General features: G+C 49.8%; 1 protein-coding gene across 1 annotated transcript in view; it reads right to left on the bottom strand.

The window, feature by feature from the left end:
* LOC149324988 (NADH-cytochrome b5 reductase 3-like) overlaps positions 1-24,754 on the bottom strand; it is a 90,131-nt gene that overhangs the window by 60,239 nt on the left and 5,138 nt on the right. Inside the window, exon 2 of the mRNA XM_089564159.1 lies at positions 12,961-13,176. Coding sequence (XP_089420285.1) covers positions 12,961-13,176 — 216 coding nt within the window. The remainder of the gene's footprint in view (positions 1-12,960; positions 13,177-24,754) is intronic.

Genomic DNA, 24,754 nt, shown 5'->3' on the forward strand with positions numbered 1-24,754 from the left:
CCTCTCAGACTTTTGGGGATAACCACCTTGAACGGGTCGATGGACTCGTCATCGGTGGCTATGTATTTCAGCACGAGCCCGTCATGGTCCAGCAAATATGAATCCCCGGGGTTCGCCGCGACACACGCTGGCTTCTGCCCCCCTGCGCCCGCTACAATACCAGTAGCGTCACGGCGCTCCGTCTCCCTGAGACCGTCGCTCATTACGCTACAAAAGGGGTCATTTTGCTGGGCTTTCAGTAGCTCTTTACGGCTGAAAACGATTCCAGTCATCCCAGAGGGGAGCGTGGTCTCGTCTCCACTCAGGTTTGCAGCCAAAATTTCCGTTCGCGTCGGCAACTCCGAGGCGCTCACGAAGAGCTTCGCCTCTCGTCCTCTTTGCGAAGCGCTGCTTGCCTGGTTAGCGGAATGGGTTAACCCGTTCACGGGCTCTCCCTCCTTGCCGCCCGGCGGCTCGTCCGCTGTTTCGCCCCCTCCGCCTACAGGCGTCAAGGCGCCGCTGGCGAGTGGGGCACGGGATAGCGCGTCAGCTACCACGTTTGTGCTCCCCTTTCGATACTGCACGGAAAAGTCGTAATGCTGTATCAGGAGAGCCCAGCGCGCCAGCCGACCCGCAGGCTCGCGGAGCCGCATCAGCCAACTGAGCGCACTGTGGTCTCTCTGCACCACGAATTGCGTTCCATCAAGGTAGACGTCAAATTTGCGCAGTGCAAACACGATGGCGAGGCACTCCTTCTCGGTCACGGAATAATTCCTCTCCGAGGGCAGCAAGGAGCGGCTGGCAAAGGCCAGCGGTTGCAGCACGCCATCGAATTCCTGTAGGAGAACTGCTCCTAAACCCAGATCGCTCGCGTCAGTCTGGACTACGAACTGTCTGGTCAGGTCGGGTAGCCTGAGCTGCGCTGTCTCGGCAATGGCACTAGACAGGAGGCGAAAGGATCGCTCTTGCTCGGGCCCCCATCGCCACGCTGCAGTATTTCCCAAGAGCTTGGTCAAGGGTGCCTGCACGCGGGCACACGACGGGATGAACGACCGATAAAAATTGGCCATTCCCAGAAAGCGGCGGAGGCCGCGTACGTCCTTGGGCGCGGGAAATTCGAGTATGGCTCGAAGTTTCTCCGCATCAGGCTCAATGGAGCCCTCGCCCAGCGTGAACCCTAGTAACTGAACCCGGGTCCGCGCTATTTGGGCTTTCGCAGGATTCAAAGTCATCCCAGCAGCCCGTACCCTCTCGAACACGTCGGCAATGTGGCCTAAGTGCTCATCGAAGGTTCGTGAATAAATCACGATATCGTCCAGGTAGCACATGGCGTGGGACCATGTCGCTTCCCCCAGGACGCGGTCCATGAGCCTCTGAAAAGTCGCAGGACCATTGCAGAGACCAAAGGGCATACGAGTGAACTCAAACAGCCCTCTGTGACACGTGAACGCGGTCTTAGACCGGTCAGTGTCAGCCATCTGGACCTGTAGGTAACCTTTGGAGGCATCTAGCGTGGAAAAGTACCGCGCGCTGCCCAGGTTTCCTACGATTGAGCTGATCGTCGGGAGCGGATAGGCATCCTTGCGAGTCAGCGCATTTAGACGGCGATAATCCACACACAAACGGTGGCTGCCATCTTTCTTAGGCACCAACACCACCGGAGACGCCCAGGCGCTGGACGAGCGGCGGATAATGTCCGCCGACAGCATCTCATCCAGCAACCCATCAATCACCTGCCTTTTCGCAAGGCTGACGGGTCTAGGGTTGCACTTCAAAGGAAGCGCGTCTCCAGTGTGGATCTTGTGGCTCACTAAAGTGGTACAGCCAGGTTGATCCGTGAAGAGCTCATCGTACTGACGCAATAGCGCTGTCAAACGAGCCTTCTGTGTGTCATCCAATGTTACCGCACTGGCGGCCAGCGGATGTGGTGCCTGGTCGTGCCGCGCCGCTCGGTCCCAATGGGGAGGCTGAACGACGGAACGCTCGACACAAGGGCGTGGCCCTGTCCGCTGAGCGTGGCACTCTCCGAACGCCTTCACTGCGCAGGCAGATACTGACGCCGGTGGGCTAATGAACGGCTTAAGCTGGGAAAATGGTCCGTCGCGATAGCCGCCATTCGCAATGTCCACCACGATCCCGGTTTTCAGGAGAAAGTCCCGTCCGAGAATCATGGGCACACTGAGCCCTGGGAGATGGATGAAACGCGTGCGTCTCGTCCGCTCTCCCCACCTGACAGTCAGCCTCGCGGCGCCAGCCGAATGGGCTACGCCTTTCGCAAGGTTGAATGCCGTACGGCAGTCCCGCAAGCGCACAGAGTGCTTTTGCAAGTGGGACAAAACCTCTTCACCGAACAAGGAAGCGCTGGCTCCCGTATCCAGTAACGCCGAAAATTCGCGGCCAGCAATGGTGACCGGAATAAACGGCGCGTGCGCATTAGCAAGGCAGCTTGCTCTGTACGCAGAGGGAATTAGCAGAGATTGGGCCGGTGGTCCCTTTACGACCGACCCCCGCCGCCGTTTCCCTGCCTCGCAGGAGGCCTGGCTACGGTGCATTCTCTTGCTAAGTGGCCCCTCTCTTGGCAGCGGAAACAGCGCACACCGCCGCGAGCTTGGTCGCGGGACAATTGCGCCTCTCCCTGCCTGGGTCCGCCCGCTGCACGACCAAAGGGTCGGCCGAGTCGGGTTTCCCCCTCCGCTGTGCGTTGGAGCGCTTGGCGCCCCTCAGCACGCGCTTCAGAAAACGGTGCAGCGCAGGCTGCCCGTCTCCCGTACGAGTAGGGATCGAGAGCTCTGTCGCTCAACTCCCATGCATCGTTTTGCCCGCTAACAGCTGCAAAGGCAGGTTGTGCGGGTGGTCGCCGGTTGGGTAAGGGCAAGGCCCCTCTCCATGCACAGCGTGGCTCAAGGGCCTCGCTTGCCGGCGGTGGCGGACGATAGGCGCGCGCGGCGAGAATGTCGCCTTGAATGCGCTTTGCCTCGGCGGCCAGCTCCTCCAAATCTCGGAATCGGCCACCGCGCAGGTAAGCCGAAAAGGTCGGATGTGCCTGCCTGATCGTCCTTTCGACACGCTCCTCGTTCGAGGCTCTGGGCTCGGCGATTGAGAAAAGGTCTTCCATCGCACGAACATACTCTTGCAGCGACTCATCCGGAGCCTGAGTACGGAGCTCCAGCTCTCGCCGCATCCTACGCTCGTAGTCAGCGGGCAGGAATTCGCGCAGGAATGCTGCACGGAACTCCTCGAGAGTCGCTGCCCGGTGGCCGGAAAGCCGATGCCACCGAGCTGCCGTGTCAGTCAGCGCTGCGGGGATGATGTGTGCAAGCACCACCTGCTCAGTGAGACCCATAGTTCTCTGATAATGGGTGAGGGACTCAAGGAAATCCCGGGCACTGAGTAGGTCATCATACCCGCGGTATGTTGGCATGGGCAACTTGACCGCGGGGTGAGACAACTTCGGCGTGGCCAAAAGTGTCCCAACAGCCCCTGACAACGACTGGATCATCTGGGCAGCACTGGCTAGCAGCGCCTGCGCCCCGGCCTCAGTGGAGGTTTGGGCGGGCTGCACGAACGAGGGAGGCAAGGCTCCTAGTTCGACGAGCGGCGCGGTTTCCGCAGGGAACCGGGCCAGCGCCTCGCCGTTCCCAGAGCAGAATTGACTGCTCGCGGGGCACGGCTGCTGCTGTTCGAAACTGCCGGTTGCGGCAGCGTGACACGAACTGCTTTCGCACTGGGCGGAAAGCGTGCACAGCTGAGGCATGTGACCAGCGGATGCACCGCAGGGTGCTTCCGATACAGCTCCAACGGGAGCCGCGTGGTCGACATTTTGGGTTGTGTCGCCGTAAACCCCAACGGGGGCCGCGGCCAACCACGGTGTCTGGCTATTCGAAGGAACAGCAGCCAGCGGATCAAACGACGCTACAACTCCGTAGGGAGCCGACATGTAGCTACCGAGTGCCCCGCTGGGGGTAGACATGGTGCGCAAGCGTGATCGGCAAGGCGACCTGCTCGGCTAATGTGTCATCAAAGACGTAGCGCCAATGACTTATCACGTTGGGCGCCAGTTGCGAGAGAGAGTGGGCATTCAACGCAAGGTACGCCTGTCAGAGGTCGCTGGACCCCGCTGGACAGGCTCGAACCGCTGCAGGTCAGAGGACACGTGCGGGCGAGCTCGAGTAAGCACTGGTCCGAACGGCAAAGGCCGGCAGGGACAAACAGTAACGTACGCACCTTTCGCTGTCTCGGAGGGATCTCTCTCTCTGGGCCCCGCTCGGACGGTCGCGGGATGCGCGGCCGCCAAAACGGGTCCCGGATTCCCGCCAAAAGGCGCCAATGGCAAAGGCCCTTGGGGAGCCGGGGCGGAGCTGTGGCTAAATGACAGTGATTAGTCACCCAGCCGCCTCTCCACCGCCTGAGGCGGGAGCAAGGGAAAGAGGAGAAACAACGCGGGAGGCCGGCTAGCCGCGCAAAGGCGACGGCGGAAAGCCAGATTCCCACAGGGTCATACCAGGTGCTTGTCATGTGCTAAGATTGCTGAATGGCTTTGTTGAGAAGAGGCGTTTAGCGTTCCGCTGCATGCCCGTACGGGTTTTTCGGGGCTTTCGCGATGTTTCTTTGTGTTTTATTGTTGTGTAACCCTTCTAGGAATAAATTTCAGTTGTTAGATTGCGCTCGCGTCGTCTCTTGTTTCTTCCACTACTTCCTGTACTGCGCGCTGCTTTAAGATGAATCCGTTCCAACTTGCCCAGATTTCTCTTCTCGTTAGGAACGGTTGACATGTTTAGCGATTTTTCGAAAATGACTTTTTGGCAACGCGCATTCTATTCGGAGTACCTTTTTAGGAACATATTAGGTATGTTGCCCGGTTCCATACCTTTAGTGGTATCAGTTTTTAATAAAAAGTTCTTAGCCCTATTCACATACACCTCACTATCCGTACTATAATTCAAAAGGAGGATTGGAACTATCATCATGGTGGAAGATACAGTTGTTATTATTAGTTATGAGATATGGTCATAGGATAAATGTAAAGTTGGTCATTGATAATGAATGATAAAGTATTATGAGAGGAAGGAAGTATCGTCTTCCAAAATACTCACATCAATTATTTATGCAGAAAACTGTCTTCAGAAACAGGAGTTGTATCACATTGCCGCAGTATACTTGCTTTGAAAGCCAAAATTCAGATATATCAAGCTTTATTTAATTCTCATCTAAATTATTCTAGGTTGGTTGGTTGTAGGGGTACAACAACTGAGAGAAATGTAAACGGACTTCTAACAATATAAAAGGGAACAATTCGTCTTATTGCGAACATGGAACCAATGGCCACTACAACAAGTACCTTCAGACCATTTGAAGTACTTCGCGTTGACGGTATTTATGAATTCACCCATTGAAAACAGTTTACTCTTCCTCCCTTACAACAATCAACCAACTAATGTCATTGGCATCTCTGCAGCGCCGTGACACTAACGTACTCGCAAGAAATAGAGATTTGTGGGAAATCCGAAGGTTCCGAACATTTTATAAATATCAGGCCCTGTCGCATAACCTCCTGTTTATACTAAACAAAAACACATAGTTTAGGATTGAGTATAAAAGGTTTGAGGTCTGTTTTTTTTAATTGCTATGTTCTGGTAATACCTTTTGTTTGTTACAATTCATTATGTTTTCTTTTTTTTTAGTTTCGTTCACTTTGCTGTTCACTGTTTCTTTGTTTTGTTCACGTTCTCTCAGCGCTTGATTTAGGCTGGAGGGAGCATGAACGTTCGATGGGGACTGGAACAGGTTCGAATCAGCCTCTTCATTGTATGGACTGTGAAATAAACTCCTGCAGACCCATTCTTGAGAAAACCTTTGTTTTAGATAGAGGCCGCGGTCGAGTGTCCCGTGAATTAAAAGGAGGTTTTTTGACCAGGAAACAGGGCCCCAATGCCTTTAGCGATGCATCTATCATCTTGTACCAAAGTGAAGAAGGCTTTTTAGAAAGGCTTTCCTTTGTACGAGCATGTGTACAGGTGCTTTTTTCTAATGTAATCCAAAGTGTTCAGTGCAAAAAGCCTTTTTCAAAGGGTTTTCATGTTTCACGTGCATTGTATCTTTTTTTACTTTTTTAATGCATTTTCGTTTTGTTATCATCCTGTCGGATCCCATACACCACGCTTCTTCGGCCTTCCACTCTCACTTGGTCTCTACATATCACATACATAGTTAACAACGCCAATCGTATGCTGGGTTACATCCGCCGCAACTTCGCCAGAGCTCCTTCATCCCTCAAACTGCTATTGTACAAGACATTAATACGTCCAAAACTAGAATATGCCGCATCCATCTGGGACCCTCATCATGAAAACCTTATTCATTCACTCGAAATGGTCCAACATAACGCAGGCAGTTTCATTCTCTCCAACTATAATAGGACCGCTAGCATATCTTCAATGAAATCAAACCTTAATCTGCCATCCTTAGCTTCACGTCGCAAAATGTTTCGTATCTGCCTATTCCATAAGATCTTTCATCATCCACACCTGCGCAGTGTATTACTCTCCTCCCCGCATCACCTATCATCAAGATTAGATCATGCCTACAAAGTCGGTGTCCCATTTTGCAGAACTAACGCTTTCTTTCAGTCATTTTTGCCTCGAACAGCAGCAGAGTGGAATCACCTTCCCGCACCAACAGCAACCATCAAAGATTACCAGCTTTTCAAGAACGCCTTAGCTAACATTGTATGATTAGGCACATCTGTAACTTTTTTGATAATAGCCCCATATCGTTTATTGTATTGTTGTTTTTTTTTTCACCTGTAAGCACTCTCTAATGCCAATGGCCCTGAGGGTATATGAAATAAATAAATAAATAAATACACCACATGTCTTGCCTTTTAATGTTCTTCCGCAGCTTATATCGTTTTCAGCTACGTCGTGTTTTTAGTGTTTGTGTCTTTTATCGCTTCTATGACCCTTTACATCATTCTGACATTTGCTGCAGCTCATAGATGGTGTGACGGTGTGCCTATATATTACGTGTTTCTTTCACTAAAGCAATCAGATGTCAGTAGCGCGTTGTCTTGGCCACCTTTCTTAGGAATGTCTCGTTTTTTGTGCTAACGTTTGTACGTAGAGCTATGCACCGACTATCCCAATAAGTGTTACTTGAAACCTTGTGTAATAAAACCTCAGCACCGTAGCTTTCACTGCTTATAAGCAAGTCGCTAAAAGAGGTGACCATTAACACGTGTAAAATGTATAACGACATTTAGTTTCCGCTTAAGATAATGACAATAATGTTTCAGAAAACCTCCTTGTGACCTAATAAACCAATTTCATTTTAATTCATTTAATTTTATTACCTTAAAGGCCCGTTAAAAGGGGTGTTACATAAGGGGTGGCAAGAATTAAAAGCAGAAATTCACAATAGCAAGAATAGTTTCTACATTATCATTTAAAAGACTTGGGCAAGTAATGATGGCAACATTGTTTGGAAGGCCTTTCCAGTCTGCGGCTGCACGAGGAAAGAAGGAATTAGAAAAAAGTGACGGTGTGTGAGCGTGGACGAATTACTGCGTGATGAGATATGCGTGATGGGGGAAGAATATAAAGTGCGATGTGCATAGGGCTGTGGAAGAATTTGTGAAATAAGGACATGCTGGCAGTGCGACGGCGGAGCGATAAGGGTGATAATCCGGATGCTATTTTAAGGAGGAAACGCTGATGTCATAAGAGTAGGATGAATGAATGAAACGAGCAGCGCGATTCTGAACAAATTCGAGGGTATTGATGAGATATGATGAGATTCTTTAATTGATTCATGCTGCTCCTCGGTCATTGCGCTTACCGAGACTTGGTTAAATGACATGGTTCCTGATGATGTCGTTTTCGCCTGTGACTCCGAATTCAACATATTTCGTTGTGACCGCACGGGCCGTAGAGGTGGCGGTGTCCTTCTGGCTGTCAATAAAGTGCTCACTGCTGTGCCTATCGAGGTCACGTCGTACATAGAATCGGTATGGGTTCGGTTGAGTTGTGGTCCCACGGTCGCCATCATTGGCGTCATTTACCGCCCTCCGGACATGAATTCTTCATTCGCAAGTCAGTTTTCTAATTTACTAAGCGATCTTACTTGTCGTTTCCCGAATTCAAGGTTACTTTTACTTGGTGACTAACTTTCCGGCTATTAACTGGTCGTCATTAACAGCTCCTGCCAATGATCCTGAAGCTCAGGCTTTCCTCCAGTCCTGTCTCGATTTCTCTTTGCAACAACTTATTTCTGAACCTACGCGTCGTTCCGCCACTACAGCCAATATTCTCGATCTTATCTTGACAAGTGATCCTTACCTTTGCTCCAACATTGCGCTCTTAGAAGGCCTTTCCGACCATTCCATAATCACGGGTAACCTGAATTTTGTGCCCCATAAAAAGGTAACTCGTACTAAACAAATAAGGTGCTACAACCGAGCAAACTTCGGTGAAATAAACGCTCAGTTGTCAGTCTTTGCTGATCATTTTCTTCACGATGTTTCGTCACGCTCCGTGGAAACGAACTGGAACTTGTTCAGCGTGAAACTGGCTACTCTCATTGACAGATTCATACCCGTCATCAGTATCCCTTGCACTAACACAGCGCCTTGGTTTAATAGGCATCTACGTCGCCTTAATAACAAAAAAAGCGCCTTTACAGACAAGCCGACAAAAATAGACACTCCGAATCTTGGCAACGGTACAAACTATGTGATAAGGAATACCAGTCTGAGTTGATATCTGCACGTAGGCACTTCTTCACACACGATCTACCGGCAATGCTACCAAACAATCCACGGAAGTTCTGGCAGGTAATAAGCCCCGCTAATCATCCTGACATTACTCTTACCAACGCGGAAGGCAGCAGTGTTCCAGTGGCCGAATGCGCCGAACTTTTCAATAACGCATTCACATCCGTTTTTACCCGCGAAGATCTCCCTCTACCTCCTATTTCTGTCAGCACTTCTAATACATCAATGTCCGAAATAGTTATCAGTGAGACCAGTATCTTATCCTTACTAGGGAAGCTTAAAACATCATCAGCATCAGATCACCTTGGCTTTAATAACAAAATACTCAAAAATTCATCTGATGGTATTCATCGCATCTTGTCCGCTATTTTTTCACAATCTCTATCATCAGGCGTGATTCCGCTGGACTGGCGCCTAGCTAAAGTTGTGCCAATTTTCATGTCTGGCGATCGTTCCTCACCACTAAATTACCGACCCATTTCATTAACTAGCACTGTTTGCAAACTTCTTGAACACGTAATTCACTCGCAGGTAATTAACTATCTTGAAGAACATAACATTATCTTTAAATATCAACATGGGTTCCGTAAAGGCTACTCATGCGAAACGCAACTTGCCGGATTCATTCAAGACATACATTCATCGATTGATGCTGGCATTCAAGTAGACTCCATATTTCTTGATTTTCCTAAAGCTTTCGACAGAGTACCTCACAACCGGTTATTAATGAAAGTAGCACTGCTTAATATTCACCTTCTTGTCATTGCATGGGTTAAAGATTTTCTCTTTTCCAGGTCTCAATTTACAACTGTCAATAACCACAATTCGTCTTTCAGCCAAGTACACTCTGGCGTCCCACAAGGAAGTGTGCTTGGCCCCTTACTTTTCCTAATATTTATCAACGATTTACCGGATTCCATTTCTTCCCATAGATTTTTGCTGATGATTGTGTAATTTATCGCAAAATTTTTGCTAACACCGATTGCCAATCCCTTCAATCTGACCTGGATTCAGTAACAGCATGGTGCTCAACCTGGCTTATGCAACTGAATCATTCAAAAACTAAATTGATGTCTTTTACTAACCGAATGTCTCGAATTCAAAAAGCATACTCCTTAAATAATAGCTCACTCGAGCTAGTCACCACGTATAAGTACTTAGGACTTCACCTTCATTCAGACTTAGCATGGAACCACCATATTAACCTTATGCTTGCATCTGCTAATCGTTCATTAGGTCTCTTAAAACATAACCTAAAGCATGCTCCTCCTCACCTCCGTGCTCATGCCTATACCACTCTAATTCGACCTAAAATTGAATATGCCTCGGCTATTTGGGACCCTTACCAATCTTACCTAATAAATAACATTGAATCATTGCAGAATCGCGCCGTTCGTTTTATTTACTCCGATTATTCACGTAACACCAGCATCACTGCCTTAAAGAAACGCGCAGGTCTCCAGGATTTATGTCTCCGCCGTAAAATTGCACGACTATCACTTTTTCGTAAACTTTATCATCACCCATCACTTCATAACGACTTTTTTTCTTTGCCTCCTTCGATTTTTGACCGCCGCGGTCATCCCTTTAAAGTTAGACGTTTCACGTGCAGAACATTTATCTATGCGCATTCATTCTTACCACGCACAATATCTGACTGGAACACTCTGCCTTCACATATCGCAACCACCACTGATCCTGATAAATATTTTAAACTTATATCTTCAATAACTACTGCTTAACTCTTCGCATACATTGTTATTTTATTTGTTCATGTCTTCCTTTTTTACAGGGTTTGTTACTAAAAAGATTCATTGTGCTAGTGTTCTGTTTGTATAATTTTAATACTGCAGTAATCTTCGTTCTTTGCCGCGCTGCAATTCTTTTGATTCTTTAGCTTACTTATGTCATGCAAAGTGTCTTATTTGTGTTTTTGATTGATTCTTTTGCTTACTTAGGTCATCCAAAGTGTCTTATTTGTGCTTTTGTTGTTTGTTTTATATTTGTGGTTTTGTTTTATTCTGTTCAATTGCCTGTGCCCCCCCTCCCCCTATGTAATACCCTCTCGAGCGCCTTTAGGGGTATTCTGTATAAATAAATAAATAAATAAATAAATAAATAAATAAATATGCTTGATGCGGATTCAAGATGGGCGACGCAAATGATAGTTTGGACCTAACGAATGATTTGTAAGCTAATAACTTGACATGCTGGGGAGCATCGTAAAGATGGCGCTTTAGGAAACCTAACGTCTTGTTTGCTGACGATATTATGTTAGTAATATGCAGGCTCGAAGAAGGAAACAGTTATGCCTAGGTACTTGTATGACTGAACTAGTTGTACGGGAACTTCAGATATTACGTAAGAGAAGGTCAGATGATTACGGCGGCGGCTATTGGACAAAAGATTACACTTACGTGGGTTAAGTTCCCTTAGCCATTTATTATACCAATCCTGGACGGCATTAAGATCATTTTGAAGAGAAGATTGGTCAGCGGTGGTGAGAATAGCACGATAAAGTACACAGTCGTCAGCGAACATGCGTATGTTAGATGTTATGTTTGAAGGCAGATCATTAATGTATATGAGAAACCGTAGTGGGCCAAGCACAGATACCTGTGGGACGCCCGAGGTTACTAAGAGTGAGTTAGAGTTCTTATTGTTAACGGAGACAAACTGCGATCGATTAGACAAAAACTCTTCAATCCACTTCAAAATATGAGGGTGTAAATTTAATCGAGAAAGTTTTATCAGCAGGCTGGGGCAATTTATCAAAGGCTTTGGCGAAATCTAGAAAAACGATTTCAGTCTGTAGATTAGAATCAAGGTTAGCATGCAGATCAAAGAATGAATGTAGCAAGTTGGGTCTCGCAGGAGTAACCCTGGCGAAACCCGTGCTGAGGAGGATGGAAAAAGTTATTCGAATCAAGGAATGTCATGATGTGGTTATAGATGACGTGTTCCGTGATTTTGCAGGGAATACTAGTTAGAGAGATGGGGCGGTATATTAGCGGCGAGTTCTTATTACCTCATTTGTAGACTGGAACTATCTTCCCATTTTTGCAGTCTATGGGAAATTGACTTGTGAAGAGTGACTTAGCGAATAACAAGCACAACAGAGATGAACATATATCTTTGGTATTAATCAGTGTTTTAGCGTTGATGTTATAAATTCCAGCAGAGGATATAGCGCTTGCCTGTGTCTCCTCGCTTGTCCCGTCTTCTCGTGTGCGCTATTTTTTTTTCCCTTAAGAGGATGAAAGTTTAATGTTTTCTATTTATAGTGACAAAATTCCTGCTGAAGAAAATATAAGAGGATGCATAGTATCTTGAATAACTGGGGGGGAGGGGGGGGGTTGAAGGAAATGTCGGATCTGTTTCAGAGTAGACACGGATGAAAAGGCTGCGTTGAATATGTTGGTGCAATCAGTTTCAGAGACAGTTGCAACCGAAGCATCAATGAGGGAAAGAGTACGTGTCACAGTGATACTGTCATGTCTCCTGAAAGGGCTGCGTGCCACTGCTCTCGGCTTTTTCTTATCACATGACTCTAATGTATAACATATAATTTTCAGGATAAACACTTAGTTGCCAGTTAGTGCTCGTCCGTGTCGTCTTCTACAGAGCCTCCTCCGTTTCTCGCTGTAGCGCCCACAATGATCTAACTTTACCAACTCGCCCGGCTATCTATCCTTACTCAGCCATAGAACAGGCTGTTTTTGTTCACGCTGGTAAATACAGATCAATGCGTAACGCGATTCTATACCAATGATGCGGTCAGGTACCTCAAAAATTCTTAGAAGGTAAAAAGCAACACACTGCAGCAAAAAAATGCAAGATATATCAGAGTGTTTTTTTTGAAAGAACATTAGCCGCGTTGCTGTAAATATGCAGTGCTGCAAAGAACTGCATAGGATCTGCAAAGAACGACAATTCTTTGCAGATCTAAAAGAAATACAGCACAGATAAATGACTACATCCGGGCCGCGGCGGTTGAATTCCTTCGGAGGAGAAATTCTAGAGGCCCGTGTACTGTGCGATGTCAGTGCACGTTAAAGAACCCCAGGCCGTCGAAATTTCCGGAGCCCTCCACTACGGCGTCTCTCAGAGCCTTAGTCGCTTTGGGACGTTAAACCCCATAAACCAAACCAAACCAAACATTCAAAATGGTTTTCTACGCAATAAAAAATAATGTTGGGGCTTCATATCCGCACCTGTATCTCGTCTCCGGGCACCAGGTGGTCCAGGTACTGGGACATGATCCCCCCGTTGGGGAAGGCGGCCGACGCGTGCGCGGCGTACACCTTGACCACGAGGTCGAAAGAGCCGCGCTGGTCGCAGTGGCTGACCGGCGTGTAAGGGCGCACCACGACGCGGCCGGCCACGTGCGCATGGAGGTACACGTGCTGGCAGGGGCGTAGGCCCAGGTTCTGCGACGCACAGCAGCCAGAGACGCACGGACAGGCAGTCACGCTCTACTGCACGGAAGTGGCTATGAAGCTATAAATCAGATTCTATGGAATTCGCACCGTAAAACCTTTTGACATTGATGCCATTGAACAGGCCGTTAATTGATTTTTTTTACTTGCCTTGTACTTTTTGTTTTGTGCTTCTTTGTATTGTGTTTATTGTGCCCCTCCTGCCAGGGCCCTTCACTGGGCCTGCAGTATGTCCTAAATAAATAAATAAATAAATAAATAAATAAATAAATAAATTCAGCCAAAGTTTATTTTGCTACTAGAATAAATCAGTTGTTACTTTGCTCTTGCCCCGTCTTCCTCCATGTGATTTGATCCTTTTGCGACCCATCTTTACGCTGTATGTCTTATTGTGGGATTATGGCCCCCTATAAGAACAGATCTCGTGAAAAGTGTTTTCTGGATATTTTTTCTTTTCTGTATGTTACGCGCAACTCCTTTTGGTAACGCTGTTTTATGCTTGAAACTACAGTCCACGGATTGCGTAAAGAGAGCGCGCTTTTCTTGTATTGAAGTGAAAAGCTTCACTACGAGGGTCGGAGCCGAGCTTCGCGTATGCCGTACGCCGCGACCGAGTGAAGTCATGGAAAGGAAACGACGCCTGCCTCTCACGTCTCGGTGGACAGCCGAGCCGCGCCGTAATGGAAGGAAAATAAAATGAAAATTGGTTTTAAGGAAACGACGATCTCTCATATCTCCGTGGACACCCGAACCGCGCCGTTAGGGAAGGAAAATGAAAAGAAAATTGGTTTTAAGGAAAGGAAACGACGCCAGTCACTCTCACATCGTGGTGCGTAGCCGAACCGCACCGTAAGGGCCTTAAAAAAATGAAATGAGATGAAAATTGGTTTCAAGGAAAGGAAATGCCTGCCTCTCATATCTTGGTGTACACCCGAAAGGCATGCACACCACAGCACGTCTCTAAAGCACCCTTCTAAGACAACACCGTATTAACTAGACGCGCCTTTGTTCATTCCTGCAGCCGCGTGTTTACCAGTCTACTCCTACCCCTACTATCACCTCCGCCGGAAGGACGAGGAAGCTGTGAACAGCATTATACGTTCAGCGTACAAAGCGGCACTGGGGCTACCTCAGTACGCCAGCACACAGCACCTCCTCCAACTCGGCATCTACAACACGCTCACAGAACTCATAGAGGCACACAAGACCGCCCAAATCCACCGCCTCTCCCGCACTAAACACGGGCGGCTCATACTTGACCGTCTCAACATCAACCCCATAGGCGACGTCCACCCCACGACGCCCATTCCGATAGGGGTCTATAGCCGCCTAGTTATAAAACCAATCCCCAAAAACATGCTACCTGGCCGCCATGATACGCGCCGTCAGCTGAAAGCCCAAGCACTAGATGCCACATACCTTGCCGACGAACACGCAATATACGTAGATGCTGCACGGCAAAGTGCAAACACATACGTGGCTTGTGCAACCACGCCCCAATCTACTCTCGTCACCGCCGCCACAGTAGTAGCTCACTCTCCGACAGCGGCAGAAGAAACCGCCATCGCGCTGGCCATCGCTGACCCACGTACGCGCACAGTCCTCAGCGACTCCAAAAGAGCGATACAAAATTACTCGGCAGGTTTTATCTGCCACCCCGCATCCTTCGCGGCTGCACTCCCGACCATAAGATCAACCTGGTCTGGGTACCCGCCCACGCGGGAAACTCTGGAAACGAAGGGGTCGACCGACTAGCCCGAGGGCTAACCAACAGGGCGGCCGGCCCCACGGACCCAGACGCTCTTGCCGAGGCTCCCCAGACCTTTGCCGAAATTACCAACCGAAATCTGCAGCTAACTCGAACATTCAAATCGCTTTACAAGGAACCCCTATCCCCGTCACCCCCCACCCTCCGTATCCTTGGCCTTTACTTGCAGGATTCAGGACGCAACGATCATACCCTTAAAACACTCAAGGCCTCCACGCAATCTGTGTTGCAACTTCTACGCCGCGTATCCTCCCTGCACAAAGGTTTAGACGAAGCGGACAGCATGAAAGTAGTAGTAAGGTGGAAAGTTGGGCGAGTTGAATCTTATTCATGATGAAGTTTAGCGCCAAAAACGAGGACAAAGTAGGAGTGAAGACACAAAGCGCTCGTGTTGTGTCTTCACTCCTACTTTGTCCTCGTTTTTGGCGCTAAACTTCATCATGAAAGTAGTGCATGCTTTTACACTTAGCCGCATTTTATACGCCACCCCATATCTTAAGCTCAACCGCATGGAAACAGAGCGAGTGAACGCCATGATTCGTCTAGCAACCAAGGCAGCCTTAAACTTACCCGCAGCACTAGCACAGCCAAGCTCCTTGAACTAGGCATGCATAACACCTTTCAGGAACTAGTAGACGCGCACCTCCAGACACAGTATCTGAGACTTGCCGCGAGCGCAACTGGCAGGCATATCCTCGCTTCCCTTCGCATCAACATTCCCGCTAATCAGACATCCCTTATAGCTATTCCTCGACACATTCATACCCCCCTCGTTGTGAAACCCCTTCCCCGGAACGTTCATCCCCAGTACCACATCCCTCGCCGCATGGCTCGCGCTAAGGCCCTACACAAGTATTATGGACAAGCACAGGACGCCATTTGGGTAGACGCCGCGTGCACAACTCATGAAGCTGTAGCTGTTGGTTACAATCCAGCCCTAGCACAGCCCCTCACACACCGCCTTCCCTCGGGCTGTACGCCTGAGGAGGCAGAGGAAACCGCCATCGCCCTAGCCCTTGTACATTCCAATGCAAACTACATCTTTAGCGATTCCAAAACGGCTCTGTTCAACTTCGCGAGAGGCAGGATTCACGCCCCTGCTTGGGAGTTGTTGAACACCCCCACCAAAAACTTACCACGCAGGGTAGAGCTCCAGTGGGTGCCGGCTCACTCTGGGAATCCAGGAAACGAGGCTGCCGATAAATTGGCCCGACGTTTGATTTGCCGGGCTCAGGACGGCCTCGATCCAGGTTTCTCGAGAGAACGGGCGCACACCTTTGCAGAGCTCACGCAAATGCCCCGCTTGGACCGTCGGACTTACCCTCCTCCACACCCCTCCCTTACCCATTCCCAACAGATCCTCTGGAGACGCCTCCAGACCCGCTCTCTCTCTTCCCCTCAGCTGCTATCCCACTACTGTGGCACCTCCCCTGCATGCACCCTGTGCGGCGACCCTCACGCCACACTCTCCCACATCCTTTTCGGCTGCCCTGCTGATCCTCCCACGCAGGGACAGCCCGCGTTATCAAGTTGGGAGGACTGGGAGGTCGTGCTCTCGTCTCCGGACCCGCCATCGCAGCTTGCTGCGGTGCTTCGGGGTGCCGACGTCATGGAGAAACACCACATGAACGTTCCGACGTATTCCGACGTAGAGTGGGACCTTGCGGTGGTCCAGGGACCCAAGGGGGGTCAACACACTTGCCATAATAAAGTTTCTCTCTCTCTCCTAATTTGAAGAGTCTGTCCGTGATAGTGCTCTTTTGTAGGTTTAGCGCTGCTTTGGTAGCCATGCGGATAAGAGCATTGATCTTGTCTTTATCCGAACAGGAGAGGTTCAGGTAAGGAGTGGTGTAAAGAATGCGGCTAAGCACAAAGGCATGCAGCACCTTGAGATTGTCTGCTTCGTCTAGACCGGCTCGTGAATGTGAAACCCTTCTAAGAAGATGGATGACGGAGTAAGTGGACTGTTTTAGTGCTTTCAGGGTAAGGTTGTTTTTCCCCGTGTCCTGTAAATGCAGGCCAAGAATGCGGAGGGTTGGTGTTTGCGGTATGGGAGTGTCATGCAGGTCGATTGTGATGGGGGAGGTAGGGAAGCGCCGCGGCCGGATTATGAGGAGTGCTGACTTTGTGAGGGAGCATTCAAGCCCAATGTTTGCCGCGTGAGTAGCGATAGTTGTAGCGGCTTCCTGAAGGGTCGATTCTATGTCGCCATCCGAGCCGTATGTGGTCCAAACCGTTATATCATCCGCGTAAAGTGTGTGTCCTAAGTGCGGGATGCGGCTGAGAGCGTTGGCCAGGGGTATGAGGTTGAAGAGGAAGGGAGATAACACTGCCCCTTGCGGGGTACCAATGTTACCAAGCGTGAAGGGGGGGGGGGGGTCTGTATATCATCTATATGCAGTGAGGCTGTGCGACCGTTTAAAAAGGCCCGGATATAGTTGTAGGTCTTAGGCCCCAACTGCAGCTCTTGGATGCCCTGCAGGATGGCGCTGTGCGTAACTTTGTCGAATGCTTTGGTGAGGTCGACTGCCAGGATTGCTCTGGTGTGATGTAACATGTCATTGAGGATAGCGTGTGAAATCTGCGGTAGGGTGTCCTGTGCCGAGAGGTGGGATCGAAATCCTACCATAGTATGTGGATATAGTCCATGGGATTCCATGTGTTGCGTGAGACGGGTGAGGATGACATGCTCAAACAGTTTGCCTAAGCACGAAGTCAGCGAAATGGGACGGAGGTTTTGGGCGTTAATGGGCTTATTTGGTTTAGGAAAGAAAATTATTTTCCCGTGCTTCCATTCAGCAGGTAGCGCCCCCATTTCCCAGCTCTCATTGAAGTAGTCGGTGAGAAGGGAAATTGAACTGTCATCTAGATTTCTGAGCATGACATTTGTGATTTGGTCCTCCCCAGGGGTTGAGTTTCGGAGCTTGATAAGGGCTGCTCTGACTTCAACCTCCATAATGGGAGCGTCGAGGGAGGGTTGATCGGGGCCTGCATAGTCGGGATATGATACAGCTTGGCCCACAGTGGTATAAGTTGACTGGAGTTGGCGTAACAGTGCTTGATGATTTTGACGATTTTTATGGGTAAGTCTTTTGAGTGCGAGCCGAGTTTGCTTTTTAGCTTGAGTGGGGTCTATCATACGTCGCAAAAGATGCCAGGCCCTGGTGAAGGAGAGATTACCTCGTAATCCGTCACATAATTGGTGCCAGTTAGATTTGCTGAGTGCAGCACTGTGTTCTTCTATTTGTTTCTGTAGTTGCGCTAATTTTAGCTTAAGTTTCCGATTTTGCTTCTGGGTTTTCCAGCGTGTGAGGATACTGTTTTGAGCTTGGAGTAGGTGCGCTAAGCGACTGTCTGCAACGGGAGTCTCGGGGGTGGCGTCTAATGTTTGCGTGAATGCCTGGACATCCTGTTTCAGCTCTGTCGTCCATGTGTGGAGGTTAAAGGGGGATTCTAATGTTTTGGCCTCTCTGTGCTTCCGAAGATTATCCCAGCTGGTAATTCGGACACGGTAGTTTTTAGCTTTTTTGGCGAAATCAAGCTGTATAGTTATGATGTAATGATCACTGCCCAGGGCCTCATTTGAGTTTGTCCACACCGGCGTGGGAAGGTTGCGACCAAAAGTAAGATCTGGCCTTGTGTCGGCAGTGACACTATTGCCGATTCTTGTAGGTGTGCTCAGATCATTATATATGGACAGGCCGTGCATCTGAAGGGTGTTGCGCAATTCCGCTCCTCTCTTGTTAGTGCGTGTGTACCCCCAGTCTACATGTGCGCAGGTGAAATCCCCTAATATAATGAGGGGGTCCTTTTTTGCAGCGTTGGAGGCGGCTTTAATTAGAGAGATTAAATCTGAGACCGGTTGCCTCGGAAGGAGGTAACAGTTGAGGATGAAGAGGGGCTGAGATCTGTGAGTGGAGGGGATTAATTCTAGGAATGTGTGAGCTACCGGCGAGGTTAGTACATGACAAGTGTATGGTACGAAATGTTGGAGATACATGGTAACCCTGGGGTTTGGAGTGGTGTCAGAGGGTACCAGAGCGTATCCTGGCAGCGATAAATTTGTGCCAGCATCCTGAAGTGCTACTATATCAGGGGTTGTGGAGGAAGCAGAGAGGAGCTGCTGCAGGGGGTCTCGTTTGCGACGAAACCCCCTGCAGTTCCATTGTAGGATGCTTAATTGGAGATTATTGCCCGTCAACTGGGCCATGCTGGAGGGTGGGGTGGGGGGGGGGGCGGAGGATGGGAGCAGCTATGGGGTTGCTAGCTGGGATATGTGAAGACATTCCAGCAATTATTTGTGGAATTTGTTGTAGAATAGCAGAGGTTACCTGACTGATAATAGTTTCTGTAAGCTTAGTTAGCATAGTTTCATAGCATAGTTAGCATAGTTTCTGTAAGCTTAAGCTCACATAAGAAAACTTGGCAATAGGTGTGTCAGCACCCCATCGGTTTCACTTTTTTCATCCGAGTTCGAATTCTTAGATGCCGCCCTTAAATAATCTTTGACAATTTTTTTGTTTTTTTTTAGTTACCGCTTCCTCATGTGTGCTCGCTGTGATGGTCGCTTTGATATCTTTACCTTTCCTGCCCTCCTCCCTCTTTTTCAGTGGAACTTCGCCATATAAAGGCGCTGCCTGGTTTCAATAAAATTAGTTGTGAGTTAGCGCTTTGTGTCTCGTCCTTGTCTTTTCGTGGTCTGCATGCTCTGGCGCTATTTTATTCAATTCAAGTATGCACCAACTCGCCCAAGAAGAAGTGTTAAAGCTTAGTGATGGCGGCTTCAATGTAATTTTGAGTCTGTGCCAGAATACTGGCTTCGAGCTGTTGGACAAAGTTTTGTAATTTAGAATCCATGTCTGGAATGTCTTCTGGTCTGCGTTTCTTTTGTGGAGTGGGTGTGGAGGGTTGGGGTGTTGGTGAAGGAGTGGGTGAAGAAACGGTAGGAGGGATAGAATTAATGGCTGCCCTAAGATGCGTTACCTCTTCCCGCAGGAGAGCTATCTCTTCCTCCCGCTGTGAGGTTTGGGGTGTACTGGTGGGTTTGGTCCAGGCTCGCTGGCGATCTTGATGAGGCACTAGCGGCGGAAAGTCCTTTGGCGTGGGCACTGGTTGCTTGGGTTTCGGCGCGGTCTGTCTACGAGGTGGAGGGGTCCTGGCTTTGCACGAGCCGGTACCGGTAAGGTGGGAACCACCACAAAGAATGCAGCTTGGCGTGCATGGGGTCTCTTGAGGGGTGTGCTTATCGTCACACCGCGGGCAGAGTCCAGCCTTCGGGAGAGGGCACACGTCGTACCTGTGTCCAGGCTTCCTGCAGTTTGTGCAGGCATCGGGGTTTCCCTTGTATTTGGTGCAGCGGTGTACCACACACATATATTTAATTGTGTGAGGCACGGGACCTGAGGCAAAAGTTATTAAGATGGACGTTGTTTTACCCATGCGTCGGGCCGCTATAATGTTAGCGTCCGGGTTTCTGTACTGTAAGTCAGTTAGGATTTGTTCTGGTGTCTCATTCCAGTAGGCCCGGGAAATGACGCCCTTGACTGCCGCTGGAGGGGCTGTGATGTACGCGGCTACCGGGTATTGTTGTCCATCTAAGGTAATTTGCTGAATTTTCACCAATGCCAGAGCTGTTGCCTCCGCTACCATAGCCACTGTGAAGGTGTTGTTAGTTGGGTGGATTCTTATGTGCAACTCGCCAATCACTGAACAGCTGAGCGTCGAGTGAAGTGCCTGCAGGATACTGGGAGCCGGGATCTTCTCCAGGGAGAGGCCGCCTCGCGGGCGAAAGACGACTCTGATGGTTCCCGCCGGCAGTGCGGCGAGTTGCTTACTTCTACGGACGACGGCGCGCGTCATGCGTAGGAGGTGCGGCGTCTGTCTCCTTGAACGCGTTTCGTGAGTGCCCAGACGCAGCGTCCGGTGGCGCCTGGCTTAGGTTGAACGGAGGCCGATGCCGGGTGTTTTGAGGGCGAATTCGAATCAGTGGTCCGATTGCGGTATGCACGGAGCACAGTTTTCCACTCACCATGGTGGCAGTCCAACGGTTTAGAGGTCTCACCATCTACGGGCTCCTCCATGGCTGTTGGGCAGGGAGGAACGCGGCGCGCCGGCGAGGCCCGCCCCGATGAGGCGAGGCTTAGCGCAGCGGCGTGACTGCCAGAGACGTTTTCACCAGGGAGCTCACCGAGGTCATTGGGCACATCCAAAAGATGGTAGCGATTGGGGTCTGTGAACCTTCCAGGATCCGTTGAGGGCCTCGGTGGGTCCTAGAAAGGGCTTAGCTGGGCCAGCGCCTCCTCTATACTTTCTGTGCCTGGGCGAACGCTCTCCTCAGGCCGTCGGGCGCTGGCTCCGCCGCCGCTCGCGGCTGCCGCAAGGAGGCGCTGTGTGAGTAGAATACGTCGCGCGCGGCGGGTGCCTCGATGCCCGCGCTCATGGAGGATACGAGAAGCTCGGCTACTGCTGATCGGCCGCGCGGAGTACGATTCTTGTTTCTTTTTCAAGGATCAGGCTGGGCGCACTTCTGCCGTGTCATTTTCAGCTGCAGGGCCAACAATTACGTTCGTGAAGAACGTTTATTGGTGGTTCGTGCTTCACGATATCAGCAACACGACGCAGCACATACACGAACATTTTCCGGATGCTCGCCAATTCGACGACAGTGCTGATCCGCGGCTTGAATGGCTTGAAGTCACTTTCCCTATGTATTTAGAAGGGCTAAAAAAAAAAAAAGATCTGGGCATACCCGTGAATTTCTCACAGACGAAACCTATCAGGCAATTCTGATCACTACCTATTCTACAGTGGCGTGTGTCAAATATCTGCAATAGGATCGCTGCTGAATTTTCGGATGGGGACGAAAAAGAACTCATCAGTCAATGAATCCTTGTTTGGTAGTTTGCGAATGTCATCCGGGTGTAACGACATGTTGGATGTTGGGGCTGCATTGTCAGGTCTCGAAAAGCTACTCAAGACCGGGATCGCTGCGTATAATTCAGTATTCAATATTGGCCACAAAGAATGTGCTTCGATGTCAAGACTCTACCCGCTGACGTCCTTTCTTCTGCGCAACCAACTTCTACTTCAGCTCCAAAGCCTCCCCTGATGTCGACTGTACAAGCAGCGCCAAAGCTGTCGAGACCAAGATTGGTGCTTCTGAGGCTTACTACCACAATTTTTCCACAGCACCTGCCGTCGCTTCAGATCTCGGCTACCGCTTATGTGGGCGGTTACATTGCACTAGTTGTTGGCGAGCATATGGATTGCGAGAACTGCCTTACTTTGTGTACGAAGCCGGTTAGCAACCAGCCACTCCTTCAGTTCACCCGCAGCCAAGACCGAGGTGGGCTGCTCTACCCGTCAGATCAACTTCTCTTCGTTCTCGACACATTAAGAGCTTTTGCTGACCGCCCCCTGCAGGACGATCAGACCTTGAAAAAGCCTATCACTACATTAGTAGAGCACGCTGTCCCAGCCCTTTGTGCTTCAAAGTTGCAGAAGTGCAAGAGCGATGGCATCAACGAGCTCATGAACCTTATATCGGTTCGTTTCCTGAGGCCGCTTCTCTGCAACTACGCATTCAATGTCAATACGTGACAAGCATGACATAGTTAAACATTTCACAAAAAAGCCCCTTTCGCGAAAGTACGCGAGGCTCTGAGGATGGCGTACGTGTTACTGCCGTGTAGAAGTTAGCCTCCACAATAAATACTTTTTTTTTTCGAGTTTGAGTAAGTGTTGACTCACAACGCACTGATATTGAATATATGAACCTCTATATCTGCGCAGCGTTATGTGCAGGCATATGATGCAGCGTCTCACGTTACATAGCTGGTGGCACTGATAGCAGGGAGCATTTTTCGCGCGTACCATACACGCTCAAGTTGAGCGTCAACGATGCGATTCGAGACACCATGCAGTCTTGCAGGAAGTGTGCGGCAGATCAAATGATGAAACCAGTTGGCAAAGCTGCACATTTTCTGGCGCCAACTCTGGCCTCGGTGGCGACAATGGTAACTCAAAAACTTTACGAAGGAAACGCGGGATCAGGTACCGCCTTGGAAGCAGTCTAACGGCTTTACGTGCTACTTACATGAGTAAACAACAGCACGCGACGGAGCTCTTTCAGAGCCCAAGCTTTCAGTATTAGCTGCTGCCAAGCACTGCTTTCAAATAGAGACCCTCAGAGAAGCGAACTTAAAGGTGACAGAACAATTTTCCACGCAGTGGATTTAAGCAGGCGCGCGCTGTCATATCAGCGCAGCAGACGACGCGCGAGCGCATTGCACAGCAGTAGCCGCGAAAGACACGACTAAAATGGTCCGATTACCCTTAGCGACAAGTGCTTCTGAGCTCCTTTTTAAAAAAAAGTTTTGATTGTACTTGAAACAACATGAATGCAGCCGAAAACTCAACGACAGAACAACTGCGAACGGTCTGCGTTTCAATGAGCGACGGAGCGACGGCGCGGCAGTGATCCTACTCCGGTGGCGGCGCGTGGCGGCGAAAGGCCGTACTAGCCCCGACGGCGGGCTCCCATTGTTCGCCTCTCGTTCTCCCAGGCACAGAAAGTATAGAGGAGGCGCTGGCTGGGCACATGAACCAGAAATTGACGGAGCCGATAATCATCGAGCGATACAGAAGAGCTAGCTCGGGAGTTGGCTGAAAAGATATGAAAAGCTCAAAGCTAAACGAGCGGCCGAAACACCCGAAGAGCGGGAAGAACGCCTCGCTGAACGACGACAAAGAGAATAATGAAATAAAACAGCGCAAGGAACGGGACGAAACACGAAGGAGCAAAACACAGACACAGGCGCTTATTTCATTATGCAATACCAAGTAGCCCGGCATCTTGCACTTCTGGACAAAGAGAAGCGGAAAAGTGGCTTTTGGCCGCGTCCGTGGCCAGTGGGAGCAGCCACATGAGTGAAGGCGACGAAACAACTACGCATTAGGTGTTGCCTTTTCGCTTCTGATACCCTAGCTTAACCGAGCTAAGCCACTGCCAAATTTTATTTTCTTTGCCCTTAGTGGGCCTCTTCGATTATCCGCCTCTGGCAGCCAGCGTGCAGCGTGCGGGCTGCCCGAGCGCGGCGCCAGGCGTTTGATTTTCTCGGGCTGCTCCGCGCACTTCCGGTGGCTGCCCGGAACGCGTTGGTTATTTTCTGGCTGGGCGGTTTCGGGCTGCCAGCCGGCAGCCAGACTCGCCAGGCCGATTTTGTGTTGGTGGTGGTGGTGAAGAACATTTATCGTGCATTAAATTTTTACAGAGAGGTGATTGGGGTAGGCCCTATTGGCCCTTTCCCCTAACAATACTAGGTGGAGCCCTTATTCCGGGGCCCCATTGGCATGGCTCTCACTAATCCGAAGTCGAAACACATCATCACCGACTCGCGAGGGGCCTGTCGGAACTATGAGTTGGGCTGGGCTCCCCCGCTTTCCTGGCGCATACTGGAATATAGCTGCCGACGCGAAGATCCAACTCCACGTAACCCGATTTGGGCCCCCGGTCACGAGGGACTCCAGAGAAACGATCAGGCCGATCAGGCCGCCCGAGCCCGAGGAGTAGGCTTCCAAGGACAAGGAGACAGCCCGAGCACTCTCTCCTCGGGCTATCTCCTTGTCCTTGGAAGCCTACTCCGAATCAGACAATCTGGCCTTTACATTCAAACACATCACTGATTACTACAAGGAGGAGCACCGGCGAAACCCGGCCCCTTGTAAGGGACTGGATCGCGCTGACGAGCGCCTCCTTATCAAAATTCTCACTAACACTGTACTCTGCCCGGCGGTACTTAA

Source organism: Amblyomma mixtum, chromosome 10 (genome assembly GCF_055824585.1).
Source record: "Amblyomma mixtum isolate Tamu chromosome 10, ASM5582458v1, whole genome shotgun sequence".
Classification (NCBI taxonomy): Eukaryota; Metazoa; Arthropoda; class Arachnida; order Ixodida; family Ixodidae; genus Amblyomma; species Amblyomma mixtum.